The sequence below is a fragment of the Procambarus clarkii genome, chromosome 75, assembly GCF_040958095.1.
Source record: "Procambarus clarkii isolate CNS0578487 chromosome 75, FALCON_Pclarkii_2.0, whole genome shotgun sequence".
In the NCBI taxonomy this organism is placed as follows: Eukaryota; Metazoa; Arthropoda; class Malacostraca; order Decapoda; family Cambaridae; genus Procambarus; species Procambarus clarkii.
The window spans coordinates 26454050-26469290 of record NC_091224.1 but is presented as its reverse complement, the minus strand read 5'-3'; the positions used below and the strand labels follow the sequence as shown (position 1 = coordinate 26469290).

At 45.0% G+C, this 15241-nt stretch overlaps 1 protein-coding gene across 3 annotated transcripts in view; it reads right to left on the bottom strand.

Moving 5' to 3' along the window:
* arr (low-density lipoprotein receptor-related protein 6) overlaps positions 1–15241 on the bottom strand; it is a 125484-nt gene that overhangs the window by 39965 nt on the left and 70278 nt on the right. For all 3 annotated transcript variants that reach the window (XM_069313409.1, XM_069313408.1, XM_045764209.2), the window contains exons 17-19: positions 10304–10435; positions 3801–3993; positions 2992–3595 (exon numbers count right to left, since the gene is read on the bottom strand). In XM_069313409.1, the coding sequence (XP_069169510.1) occupies positions 2992–3595; positions 3801–3993; positions 10304–10435 (929 nt within the window). The remainder of the gene's footprint in view (positions 1–2991; positions 3596–3800; positions 3994–10303; positions 10436–15241) is intronic.

Genomic DNA, 15241 nt, shown 5'->3' with positions numbered 1-15241 from the left:
TTACTGAATTATCTCACCTCAGGTTAAATAAGCTCCAGATACTGTACTGTATTTGTATTTCTTGCAATACTGGTCTTGAAGCAAAATAAAACTAGCCCATTTCCACAAGTAATTCATATTTTCTGACAGAAAAATTAGATTTTAATCCATTTAGCACCCTCATGAAGGTTCAACATTCAGGAATCAGGTACTGTATGCAGACGACGAGTCACAATAACGTGGCTGAAATATGTTGACCAGACCACACACTAGAAACTGTAGGGACGATGACGTCTCGGTCCGTTCTGGACCATTCTCAAGATCGATTGTCATTCTCACAATCGACTTGAGAGTAGTCCAGGACAGACCGAAACGTCGTCGTCCCTTCAGTTTCTAGTGTGTGGTCTGGTCAACAATCAGGTACTGTAGGTTAACCTAGGAGCAATGCCTGATACTACAGAAAATAAAGGCTAAAGTTTATGTGGCCAGAGGTTCAAGGCTCTGATTGTCCAAGTGAGTTAAAAATGTAAATACTGTACATGGTTACACTGGTGAAATTTCATTACATATGCAGTAGGGTTAATTTGTTCAGCTATCTGAAGAACAGAACCAGACCCCGACCCGTGATTTTGTGATGAAACTATAGACGTTGCAACTTTTAGTTCATTTATCCATGAGTACTGCATGTATAGTCCCCAATCCAGCATCAATTAATAGCACGCTGCCATGTCATTCCAGACCACTTGCAACACAAGTGTCATATGGCCACTCCACTTTACCTCAGATCAAGTCACTGGCCACATCAGGGTCAATTGACCACCCCAACCTTACCTCATGTCAGGTCACCGGCAAAAACCAAGAACTGGCTCTTAGTTCTGGAACTAGTCCCTAAAACAGAACAGAAGAAGTACACTTACGCCGCATCAGGCTTGGATACCCATGTGCATGGGAAATAGGCTTACAGCTTCCGGAAGATGAGAGGAAATGTCAACACTGGAGAAATGCCTGACAGACCACTGGAACATTATCTAACACAGTGCACAGTTACAAACCCATTAAGATTTCAACTTAGATTCAACAGAGCAGAAGTTGTTAACGACAATGTAATGTCTCACTTCAGACAAGTGTTACAACGTAGGGAAAAATAAGTGTCGCTAGACAGGTTTTTAGTGAGAAAAACAAGCAGTGAGCCACAAGCAGGTCTTAGTGGTATGCAGGCAAAATGTAGGAGAGAGAGAGAGTACACCAGAAAAGTCATCACTGCCTGATGTTATAATGGAACAGGACTCCCCTTCCAAACACTAACACTTCTCCTCCTCACTGTCTTCCATATGCCAACAAGAGTCCTCATTTCAAGGTAAAATATACATACAGGACTGTATTGTAGCTAGTACAAAATGAGCGTTATTCAGTATAAAATGTATTGTAAGTCAATATTTTTGGGGGTGTGGAACAGATTAATTCAATTTACATTATTTCTTATGGAAAAATTTGTTTCGACTTACGACCCGTCTCTGGGAACTGATTAAATTCGTAGGTAAAGGCCCCAGTGTACAGTAACACCTTGGCTTACAAACGTTTTGGGTTACGAGCCCAATTTCTTCATAAAATCCGAATCGGGTTGCAAACTTTGCCTCGGGAAACGAAATTTGTTGATACGCGTACGGCTGATCAAGCTCCTGGTGGTACGGCGACCGCTCCTCAGTTTACCAGTGCCTCCCGCCTAGTGACAATCTCGCCTGAATTCTTTGTAAAGTATTTGTTTTGTTTTCAGATTTTTTGGTATTTGAACATAAAAGTTATTATTATATATCTCGCCATGGGTCCCAAGAAAGCCAGTGGTAAGGTTCAATCCTTAAATTGTGGCCTGAATGTGTTTCAGAACTAAACTGAGGGGATTGAGCCTGAACCTGAAGTGCCTATTGGTGAGGAAATTGTTTCTCTGGGCCGCAAATTGGGCTTGGAGTTGGTGCTGATGTGGAGGAGTTGGAGGAGGAACACAGCGAAGAACTGACCACCGAAGAACTCCAAGCCCTTCACAAGGAGCAGCAACAAGAGGCAGCCGAGGAAATGTCTTCAGGGGAGGAGGAGACAGTACAGAATGTCCCTTCCTCAACAATTAAGAAGTGGTGTAGAATGTGGAAAGAAATGCAAACTTTTGTTGAAACGACTCACCCAGAGCAAGCTGTAGCAGGCCATTGCATTAATCTTTTTAACGACACTGTGATGCCTCACTACAGACAAGTGTTATAATGAAGAGAAAAACAAGTCTATGGATAGATTTTTAGTGAGAAAAACAAGCAGTGAATCACAACCGGGTCCTAGTGGTATGCAGGCAAAACATAGGGAAGAGAGTACCCCAGAGAAGTCATCACTGCCTGATCTTATAATGGAAAGGGGCTCCCCTTCCAAACACTAGCACCTCTCCTCCTCCCCTCCCTTCTCACCGTCTTCCATACACCAACAAGAATCATCAATAAAGGCAAGAAATAACTTGTATATACTTTAGTACTGATGATTTGGGTGAATTAGGTATAAAATTTACTTTCAAGTTAATTTTTTGGGCCTGTGGAACGGATTAATTCAACTTACATTATTTCTTATGGAAAATTTGCTTCAGTTTACAAATTTTCAGCTTATAAACTGTCTCTGGGAACGGATTAATTTCGTAAGCTAAGGTACCACTGTACTAACACGATATGTAGGCATGCACCCACATTTCCCCCCATGATATCACGGTGCATGCAGTAAAATGGTTAATCTACTTGGTAAATTATTCCTTTATGTCAATGCTGGAGCCAATTGTTAAGACATGCCAAGAATAGAATTTATTAAAGATATAGCTTCATGTAGTCTCATTCTAATGTTTAGCTATACTGTTGTCTGGGCATCCTGCTTCGTTCAACCAACTCTAGCAGTTCCACAACATAATAACCAATACAGAAAAATTATAATGTTTACAAACCATTTTCATAATACAGTATAACTAATCAAAATACATATACACATTACCTGTCCTCTCCTAAGATTGTTGCAGTTTCAATCCGTTTTGTGGTTGTATCTGCCCAAAACAAAAAATTGTCCTGAGCATCGACAGCTAGAGCTGAAGGAGACGTGAGACCCTCCGTGATGATCTTACGACGGTGCAAGCCGTCTATGTGAGCTTGCTCAATTAGTGGAGGGGACACCATGTTTATAAAGAATAGCAGACCAAGCACCGAGTGGACTGCCAGTGAACGTGGCTGGTCCTCCCCTTCATGGCCAATGATGCCACCGACCTGTGTTCCATCAAGCTTGGTTATGTTTATCACATTGTTTCTTGCACAAGACCAAAAGAGGACTCTAGTGAAAGGTTCCACAGCTATATCGTAGGGATAAATCTTCTCCATGGCATTGCTCACAAATACCTCACTCTGCGTGCCATTGTGGTGAGCACGACGTAGGGTGGGTCCACGGCCATCTACCCAGTACACCAATTGATCTACTGGATCGTAGTCAATAGCACGCACATTACGCATGCTGTGAATGGGGAGTATGAGTGTTGGGCACTCGCTGGCATCCTCTACAAGACGGCTAACTTCAGACTTTTGACTGAACAACAAGAAAGATGTTGGTGCTGCGAAAAGAAATAAACTATTTAAGCATTCATCAAGTCTTTGAAGTTAATGAAATGAAAAGCTAAGTTGCATTACTAACAATATATACCTCTACACTCATAACCTATATATTACTGGCAGAAATATAAGAAGGAATTATATAATAAATTGTTATAATGGATATATACCAAATATGTATACAAAATATAAAAAAAGATGACATGCCTCTGCAAGTCTTGCCATCCCTGTCTAGCTTGTAGTGGGTCGGGCAAGAACACGTATAATTCTGGGAACCATTAGAGGCTGGCACTGCCAGACACAAGTGGGAACAGCCACCATTATCCACCGAGCACGGATTCTTTCCTGACTGACGAGATGAATGGAACACCAGAATATCCATAATAAAATCAAGCTGACCCTGAAAATAAACAAAAACACACATTTAATTATCACTCAAATTACAAAAAGTGCTTATCACAATTGAAAGTAAAGTTATTCAGTGCAACCTCAAAAATCCATAAAGTAAATCCTCCAATGCGTGCATGTACATTATTTCAAATTATTGCATTGGTACATAAATCGAGAAGCAAAAAATATAAAACGACTACAAAATAATAATTTGGTTAAGCTTTCCCGACTGCAATGCGTACGTCACCAATGTACATGTGGCAGACGCTTCACGAAGCCGTCGGAATCCAGCAGTTAAAATACAAGGGCAACCGTACAGGGCCTGGGAGCAAGGTTGCGTTAGAGTCCTTGAGGGTCTCTTCCCAGACTAGCCTCACCTGGTCCTGATTCACGTTGGTCATTGGAATCTCCTCAATGCTTGAAACACTTTAAGCAACTCCTAGGGTCCTCATCACATTTATAGTTTAGTGAATAATAGGCAACTCGGCGTTGAAGACACCTGGAGCTGAAGGCTTGAGTAAATGGTTGGCAGTATTCAGAAGTGGCTCAACAGAAACACCGCATAAATCTCAACAGTAGTTTATTTACAAACTTAACCACTAATACAAAAGGTGCTTGATTTACTTTAAATTGGCATCAGAAAGGCTATGGTTGTATTAGCAAGACTCTTGACGTCTGACTAATCGATTCTGATCCACTCGTGGAAAAACAACTAACTTAACAAAATTGACAGCCAATCATTAACAAGGCAAACCTAACTGCCGGTGTGCAAAGGGGTCACAGGAGTTCCAAGCGGATACTCAAGTAATGATGCTCAATAAATCACAATGGCACCGTCAATGGGACAGGCATCAATCCTGCACAATAATTATGTCACACAATAACTAAATGTGTGGTGTATGTGAAACTCACATTCACAGACGAGTGTAATGTCGTGATAAACACGCATACACCGTCGGGTGTCTAAGTCTCCACCTATACCTGTTTCAGGTATGAGAAGGTGAGAACTCCGGTTGATCCCTCAGATCAACAAAAACAGACACACACTAATAAAAAAAACAAGATCTTGTACTTACAGGTAGGCTACTTCTCCCATTCACTCACTCGTGCACATTTATGGAAGAACTCGTAGGTGGCCTGGCAGCTGGTTTTGCTCCCTATGACGTGAGACCACTGACGACAGGCTTTCCCAACAAACCGTACTAGACACGGAGGGCACTCGCATAGATGGGCGTTGTTGGAAATTTCCAGCAATTATTTCGCATCCCTAATACAATAGGATGTATTTCCTATATTAGGCTTCATACTCAATTGATACTCATTTACTAATCCTTAGTATAACGAGATGCATTTCCTGAACTAAGCGTAATAATTAACTGATACTACTAATCCGTAGTTTAGTGATATAGAATTCATTGCATTAGGATGTGGAGTGTCATGTAATTTTCCTTAGAATCGTGGAAATGTTGCGTCAAACAGCTAGCCACCAGAAACATTTCATATTAACATATCAAGTACAATCTAGCTCTATTTTGTCTTTTTTTAAGGATAGGCATTTATTAATAGATTCACTTTTCGTTAATAAATTTATCCTTGTTTACTGGAATTAATTTATGCAGCCATGATTTGCTGTCAGTGAATATAATGATAAATTGTATCTCCACTCCAGACATTTTCTCGTTCATTTAATATCGTCTAAATTAATTGACTACATCACGAGAAGAGAGGTGTCGCCACATAATACCTTTATTGAGACATAAATATTCGTCACAACGCATTTCCTTCCATATACTGTAACCCAACGATTATCCGGGATTCGAACATCCGGAAAACGCCCTTATACGGCTAAAATCATGATCGGATAAAGTTATCACAATATCCGGCCAAAATGGCCACAGGAACCGGATAAAAGCTGGTTTGGTCGGATAAAATATCGGGGCCGGTTAATTTTCTGCCGATGTTACACTATCCGGACAGTCGGCCGGATAATCATGGCTTTGTCCGTATATGAATTGTTACGCCAGCACCACACAGCTGGCATGACAATTCGCAGCCCAGAAATACAAAATGCTGCAAGCAGGTTTGCTGCAAGCCTTGCAATAAAGTATTTCAAAGCGAGTGAAGTATGGGTTGCAAGGTTCAAGGGTAGGCACAATATTGTGAAGAGGAAAATTGTCGGTAAAAAATTGAGTGCAGATGAAAGCAGTGTAGAACCATTTAAACAGAAATTAAGAGCATACATTGTGGCAAATAATTTATATTCGTATCAAATTTATAATGCAGATGAAACTGGGTTGTATTGGAGGAGTTTACCAGAAAAAACTCTAGCAATGAGGAGTGAGGGTTGTGTGCCAGGACGTAAGGTCGACAAGGACAGGCTCTCGGCCATGATGTGTGCGAATGCCGACGGCACAGACAGAATCACGTGTGCAATTGTTGGCAAATCTAAGAAACCAAGAGTCTTGCAACATTGCATGGACAGACTGCCAGTGAAATATTATAACTCACAAAATGCATGGTTTACACAGGAGATCTTTCTTTCCTGATTTCATGACGTGTTCTGCAGGGAAGTTCGTGCCTATCAAGTTAAGAAACTAAAAGTAAGGCCAAGCGAAGTTCGGGCTTTGCTGCTGCCTGATAATGTACGTGCCCACCCCAAAATTGACACGTTAACCTCACAAGATGGCAAGATAACGTGTATGGCACTTCCTCCTAACACAACCTCTCTCATTCAGCCTAAGGATCAGGGAATTATCTGTGCCACGAAGAGGTTGTACACCAAAAAGATGCTAAACGAAGTTTTGGTGGTTTTGCCTCTTCCGAAAGATATTGAACTGTGTGGATAACAGGACAAAAAAAAATCAGAATTTGAAGAATTATACAATAAAGGAAGCCATTTATAACTGGGCCAAGGTGTGGAGTGAATTAAAAGAATCGACTTTGAAAAATTCCTGGAAAAAACTCCTCATGTCTATGGTCAGAAATTAGGAGGATGCAGAAATGGATTTTGAAGGATTTACAGATGAAATCCATGGAATGTTTAGAAATGCCGGCAAAAACTTGGACAGGATGCGATTGATTGGCTTCAACAAGATGCCAATGACCCAGGATATGGTGTGATGAGTGAAGACGTGATTCTCCAGTCTATTACTGGTGAGGTCGACGAAGAGGATGAAGAAGGCAGTGAAGAACCAACACCAATGACCACAAAATACAGTGTACTCATGACCTATGTTGACAGATCAATAAATTTTTCATCCAATTGTGCTCATCCAGAGGTTGGAAACATGTATCCGTACCTTAGGCGAACAAAAGAGCTGATCATACAACTGGCCAGTGAACACAGAAGGCAAGCAACACTTGATTCTTATATGGTACGAAAATCAAACCAAGCGCCTTCAACAAGTGAGGCGGCACACGCAACCCAAGCGCCTTCAACAAGTGAGGTGGCACACGCAACCCATGTGCCTTCAACAAGTGAGGCGTCACAGGCAACCCAAGCGCCTTCAACAAGTGAGGTGGCACACGCAACCCAAGTGCCTTCAACAAGTGAGGCGGCACATGCAACCTAAGCGCCTTCAACAAGTGAGGCGTCACAGGCAACCCAAGCGCCTTCAACAAGTGAGGTGGCACAGGCAACCCAAGCGCCTTCAACAAGTGAGGTGGCACACGCAACCCATGTGCCTTCAACAAGTGAGGCGGCACATGCAACCCAAGCGCCTTCAACAAGTGAGGCGGCACACGCAACCCAAGTGCCTTCAACAAGTGAGGCGTCACAGGCAAGTCGAGCGCCTTCAACCAGTGGGCGTCACAGGCAACCCAAGAGCCTTCAACCAGTGAGGCTTCCGCAGCTGACAGTGAAAACTAACTTTGCCTAATGAACTGTACAGTAATTTTAAGTGTTAATTTTAGTATTGTGTTAGTATAAGTTACTTAAATTGTCAAGAATTTTTAACTTCAAGACGTGTGGCATCAATCAAGGAGACGAACAACAACAAGTTGAGGTTTATAGTTGAATATTTAATAATTATATGAGGCAAGACAATTCAAATTATGTTATTTGTAGTATAAAAATATTAGTTGGAAATGGTTAGTTTTGGAGTGGAGTGGAGACAGTAATTTATGCTGGGAACCCCTACTGGGAGCTAAGCGCATACGCAACTTTCGAGCAGAGAGAGAAGATGCCATACTGGCGAGAGAGACACACGAGACAACAACCATTGCATAGGGGTTCTGAAGTCTTCTTATCAAGATTAGTCTTAATTAAGGAGCATCTGGCCATCTACAGACTCCAGACTGATCCTGCAACTTCAATCTTACGGATGCCACATTCGGGAGGGAAGATTAATATCCTTAATAGTTTTTAGAGGCCTTTAAAATAGAATTAAGTTACTTCCCTGTTCGTTACGTTGTTTGGCGGCACTAAACCCTACGTAAGTGTACCGCTGGTCCCCAGATACATTTAGAATTTACTATTAAATGAATGATTCTAGGATTTGGAGTGGAATTTACATAATATTTGCATTTCAGCTGGAGTACCAGCGTAGGCGAGACCACAGCGACCACTACAGTCACGTGTTTCAATGATTGCTATCTCAGAGCCGACTCCAGACTGTAGTAGAGACTAGACGTCAACTACGTTCCTCTGTCACGGCTGAGATTTAATTAGCTCTTATTGTAGATAGTTCTCAGTGAAAGAATCATATACATACTATATTGCACTGATTACTTATTACTAATCTTTATCGTGCAATAGGATTTTTGCATTGCATTTTCATATAATCTATGTGTATACATATTATCATTATTATTATCACATAATATATGTTTCACGTAGATTAACCTCATAGAAGACCCCCCAAAATGTGTCATGGGAAGCTGCTTCTAGAATGTATAGAATTTACAGTCACTGCAGAATAGAATAATAGAATTTAATTACATATAATCATAGAGATCCATAAGCCACTGGTTCTCTCATTTAACATATTTTATGGTCTTTCGAGCTATCTTAGAATTAATCTTTATTTGCATTCATAGAATTATACATTTTATTAGTATTAAACTAGAGCCAGATTTCCCCACAGGCGTGTTGTATGCATAACAGACAGACACACCCTTGATGGCACTGGCAGTGAGTAAAGGTGTGACCGGTGGTGACGTCACATAGTACAGTGAGGCAGGGTGCGTGGCGGCTACACGCTCTGGTCTGAGTGGCGGGTGGCGGCTACACGCTCTGGTCCGAGTGGCGGCTGGCGGCTTGAGGCGGCTACACGCTCTGGTCTGAGTGGCGGGTGGCGTCGGCTTATTATATGGTACTATATAGGTACACTGGTAAAAGTCACACACAGATTACTTAGGCAGCGGCACTCCTTAAGTCACTCTTGGTCACTCACAGACCATCTCTATTTGTCACCAAGGGTTACCTGATACCAGTCTGTTTCGCTCTGGTGATTTGTCACTAGAAGGCTTCTAAACAATATATTCACGATCGCAATTTTGGGCGAGCGTTGGTATATCGAAAAGACACCGAGTTTAACTTGACGGTGAGGAATGGACGGTGTTCTGTCTATTGGCCGAATAGACAGAAGGACACGTCCACCATATGTGAACTTCCTCACATGAATACCCTTGCAAGGGGATGCAGGGCTCCTCGTGGTAGCACAAACATAAGGTCTACAATTGACCAGTGGCATTGTAGCAGAGGTGCCAGAACCAATGATATTGATCGGTAGAATAGTGACGTCATGACCACGTCACTAATGTGTCACTGCTGTTATTGAGATTGACCCCAGAGGTCAGAGCTTATCTCTGGCCTTGCGGGCGCCTCTCTCTCTCTCTCTCTCTCATACGCTTGGCACCTACAGCTATGGACTTACTGACCCTATGGCAAGTATGCTTAATTCCGCTGTATCTAATTTACCCTTGGGCATACAGCGGCCTCCATATTATAAAAGTATTCCTGGTTATGTGGGCATCCTGGAGACACCCAACATGACAGTTTTCTATCCAGGGTTAACAGAGATAGGGCTTGTGCACGAGATCAGTGCACTGCAATGAGCCATTCAAGTCAGCTGTGGGAGAATCTTGAGAGAGACCATACTCTCATAGTTTATAAAAAAAAAAAAAAAAAAAAAAAAAAAAAAAAATCAGATGGGTAATCTGATCATATCAGCATTAATATCAACCTTTAATGCAAAGCTTCAAAACACAAAACTACATAAGATTTCTTTTAAATCTCAAACCAAAACCCCAGAACCAGAAGAAAAAATATTTCAAGCCTGAGGCAACAGCAACTTGTAATAAAACCTGTCTACACATACCTGTATTCTTGTTCTGTTTTCACCTTTGCTTTTGTTTGCACGCTCTATAGTACCAGTCTTCCAGTCAGCCCAATAAACATAATCCTCGTACAGCGTCAGACCGTAGGGCTGCGGCAAATCTCTAACAACCACCTACAAATTGTAATAATTACCTGATCATGGGAATATTACCAGGATTTTTTTGACAGTGCATTAAGACCAAGAAAATATACAGTATATTCAAGCTAGAATTAAGGAACATAATCCTAAGTGTTATCAACAAGAGTGATGGGGAAGGGGGGTCACCAAAAATACTATAATGGGGATCACGAATAGGGATCACTAATGATGGGGACCATTAAGAATACAATGGTGGGTATAAAACAAAACCAGTGTTGAATGTAATGAAATGCCAGTTTCTGGGTGAGACCCGGAGTTAACCGAGCTGATATGAATGTATTAAACCTTGGCATCAGTCAATGAGCATAGAGTCCTAGACCGACCAGGGACCACGAGCCAGAACCTGCCCCCTCAGAGAGGCACAAGGAGCAATGGCCTATAGAAACCCGTGTGGTTGGAAGCATTCTGTGTCTGCCTTCGACCAGGTCATGCACCGCAGAAAAAGGTAAGCACCTCAAAACAAACCCCTATTCTGGTTAAAATATTGCTACTGAAACTAGTGGACAAAACTCCCCCAAATGAAAAAGAGCATACGTTACGACGTCGTCGCCTGCACAACCCCTCCTCCCCTCCCTGGTAGAGGGAAGCGGGAGTCCTAGACCCATGCACCAGCTATCCACCCAGCAGTTCTGAGGCTGGATGTACAAACCGCAAAAAAATGCCAACCAGAGAGAGGGAGGGATGCCAGGGAGCCTCTGGATCTCACCCTAGAAACTGGCGTTTCATTACATTCAACGCTGCTTTTCTGGAGGAAGCCCCTTCGGCTTCCTAGAGCTACTTACCCAAAGACAAAAGGAGAGGAACTTATCCGGGGAAGCAGTCGGCACTCGCTGCTCAACGCAAAGTCGAGACAACCGGCTGCAACCTCTAACTAATGCAACACAGGCCCAACTAGGCCCAGGAACCTTGACAAGGTAGCGAGCGGCCAGGACACTGTTCGACCTTCAAAAACCCCTTGCCTGAATGTCAGCCCAAGACATGTTACTGAAGATGGCAGCCAGTGCAGCAAACTTACAAACATCATAGGCACGAGGATAGACCGCAGGCAGGATGGACCGAATAACCCTGCAGACGACCCGGGAGACCCGAACCCTGGAATAGGGAAGAAGGTAAACCGGGTCAACCCAAAGTGCGTCCCTGGCAACCAAGGCCGTGGCATGCAGGTAACAGCAGAGCTGCAACCAAAACACAACATAGGATGCACCCCCACCCTGACCAACTAAGCATCAACAACCCAAGGACCCCTCTGGAAAGCAGCAGTCTCATTCTTCGCCAGAAAAGAAGGAGAAGGCTGCAACCGAACAAACCTATCACCAGGACCAATAGAGCAGAAATCCCCTGCACCTGAGGAGAGCATGAAGCTCCCCGACTCGACCCCCAGAGGCTAATGCCAACAGGAAAAAGAGTCTTGGAAAAACAATCCTAAACCGAAGGGGACACCACAAACCGAGGAGAAGAGACAAAAGAGCACCCGGTTCAATGACCAGGATGGCTCAGGTGGCACAAGAGCAGGCCAGAGGTGAAACAACGTACAAAACTGCTTGAGGAACGGTGCAGAAGTAACATCAACGTCGAACGCAAGCTGCAGCGGCTCGCCACCGCCACACGATACGAGGCAACAGTATTCGGCATAAGATGATGGTCCTAGAACAACCATGAAAGGAAGTACAAGACAACTCCATCAGAGACAGAACTAAACCTACGAAGGGATAAGAAAAAACGAAAAGACTGCCACGAAACTTCATACTGCCACCAAGACAAAGCACACAGGTGGGACAAAATCAACGAAGCCACCTGCTCACCATACAAGTGGTGATAGACTGAAGTCAAAAAGATCAGATGCGAAGACTCGCGGAGTAGATTGAAGGCAGGACTGCAGCCGAAACAGAGCCTCTGGAGGTAGAGACAAGGAAACGGTCCGAGAGTCCCACACAAGACCCAGTCAAGACCAAACCTAAGAGGGAACCAGATGGGACTTCCTCCAGTTCACCAGGAACCCGAATCCGGCGAGCTGGGAAAGAACCAAATCCCTGAGCAGACACGTGGACTGGCTGGGAGCCCATACCAGCCAATCGTTGAGGTAGGTCAGAACCCGAACCCCTAATAGATGCAGACGGGCTACAACGACTTGTTGTAGGCGTGTGAACACGTGAGGTTCTAGATTCAAACCTAATGGAAGCTGTAAGCCTGACACCCCACAATAAAACTGAGCCAATCCTTAAACTCCAGATGAATCGGGATGTGCCAATACATGTCCCCGAGGTCCAGGGACACCATCCAAACGCATGGCTCCAAGAGGAAATGAACCTGGGACAGAATTGTCATCCGAAAAGAGGGGCATTAGGCCCAAGGGTTCAAACGGGACAAGTCCAGGATAAATTGCAGGTCCGCGCAGCATCATTTAGGAACCGGAAACAGGCGGGAAATCCACCACCTGAGGGACGGAGTTGTTTCGACTACGTCCAAGCAAACCCACTCTGAGATAACCCAACAGAGCACGGGGAAAGAGGCTTGCCCCGCAAACCACGAAACAGGGGGAGCTATCCAATGCCACCGCAGGCTGCACAAAACGACCCAAAAGGCCCATAAATTGTAGGACCAGGCGTGAGCAAACAACATGAGCCTCACACCCCCCCCCCCCATTGCCACGTCAATGGGACGAACCGTAAAAGGGCCGACGCTCCTTACGTGATCCCAACCTCCACATAGAGCGATCACCGCGCCGGCCAGACGAAGATGTTTCCGAAGGCTGTGCCAGCTCCAAAACTGGCACCACTGGCCTACCAAGACAGGGGGAAAACCTGGCACAACTCTTCCGGAAAGACACCCCACGGACCCCACATAGAACCAACAAGTCTGACATGGGACGACAACTAAAAGAAGCTGCCTGCAAATACTGCACCACCACAGACTCTGCAAACAGCAAAGGACAAAAAGGGGAAGAAAACTTAAGAGCCAGGGGCCCAAGAGGATTCCTTGGAGGTAGCCAGCACTGCCTGCCAACATGCAAAGCAAAATACAGCAACACCTCATCCCGCAGGATTGGTGAACAGCTTGAAAAGAGCAGACTGTCTCGGTGGTGCACGCATGCACCACCGAGACCAATGCGCCAGACCCAGGATTGGCCCCAAGCACCCCCACTTCACGTCCTCCTCAAGCCAGTCCGAGGACAGCTTGAGAAAAGAAAAGAACCGCAAGACCGATACCAACAGGCCATAGGAGCGCAAGTCCTCGGCCACAAGGGCAGCCAAGAGGATTGGAACCTGCACATTGCTGACATTCCCGAGGAAGGGCAGGGGCGAACAAACAAGCATTGAGGTGCTCAAATTCACCCCCCCAGGAAAACCTGGACAACCGTATGAGCCTCGTGCTACTCAAGCACGTGGGACCAGACGTATGCCACGTCTCCAACGAGAAAAAGTGGCAGTCCGCATGCCAGGACGACTCTGGAACCTCATAACGAACCCAGTAAGGAAAAGAAGAAGGATTCATTATGGAGGCATAATCCGGGTCGCGCAGGAAGTAAGCCACAAATTGCCTCCCACACTGCAAGAGGTGGGATGCAGGAGGCCGAAAATCTCCAGAAGGACGGGACAGAAGAACCCAAGGAAGCACGGAACCGAACTCGGAGAGGGTTTCACGCCAAATCCACCTCGTACGAGGAGGGAGGAAAAAGAAAACCCCACCCCCCGTAACAGCAAGCTCTGCTTGAAGAGCACAAAACCCCAAGCAGGGTCCAACAGGGGCCCAAGGCCCCCAAGTCAACCCCTCCTCTGGCTCACGGAAACTTCCCCATGAGGACTCGGTGCCGAGCATTCCTCCAAATCCCCAGCCTCAAAAGAAAAGGCAGGAGCAGCTGAAAAGGCAGGAACAAAGGGGGGCCTACTGGCCAGACCCATAAGCTCCAGCTGGAGGAACATGCTCGAATGCCTCCGTTGCCACACCGGAAGGGGTATCCCCCGAAACTGTCCGAGTCTCAACACCAGCTAAACCCTGCCCCGACTCCAAAACCCTCAGACGCTTCGGAGCCAGAAACAGGGAAAAGGACCAGGATGAACAACCAAAGGGGAAGGAAAAGGGGGCGCAGTTTGAAGTAAAGTTGAAGTGCACAAACACCCCCAAGTCCAGGGCCCTATGACCCCGGGCCCCAGGGTTATAGGGCCCCGGCTCCCAGTCTTGGAGCATCTGGGATAGCAACCAACCTAGCGCACTACAGCAACCTAAACAGAGCATGCAACTCTCGAAGCTGCCTGCACCTGAATACAATGATCAGTGGACTGGGTGTATTTGAGTACAAACAAGGAACAAAACTCACAGGACTCTGGGTCAAAGGTGTCACCGACCCAACAGGTAGCATGACGGAGGCACAAACAGTGAGTGTCACTCTGAGACAAGGAGACAGAGCAACCTTCAAACTTGCACAAAGCGAGAGGGGACCCAGGGGTTGCATCCATCGGACCAGAGCCCCCACAAGGTTTCCCAGGGCTTTTAGTCACGTAATCTCGCTAAGGGAAGCCCACATAGTTGATTGACAGTTGAGAGGCGGGACCAAAGAGCCAAAGCTCAACCCCCGCAAGCACAATTAGGCGAGTACAATTAGGTGAGTACATAGGGTACTGCTAACTGGCATCCAAAGTTACCAATCAAATTGCTAGAGTTGAGCCCCGCTCCCCCAGGGATGTGTACACTCAAAGGTTTCATTTGGAGAGTTCTGTCCACTAGTTTGACTTTCAGTAGCAATATTTTAACCAGAATAGGGGTTTGTTTTGAGGCTCTTGC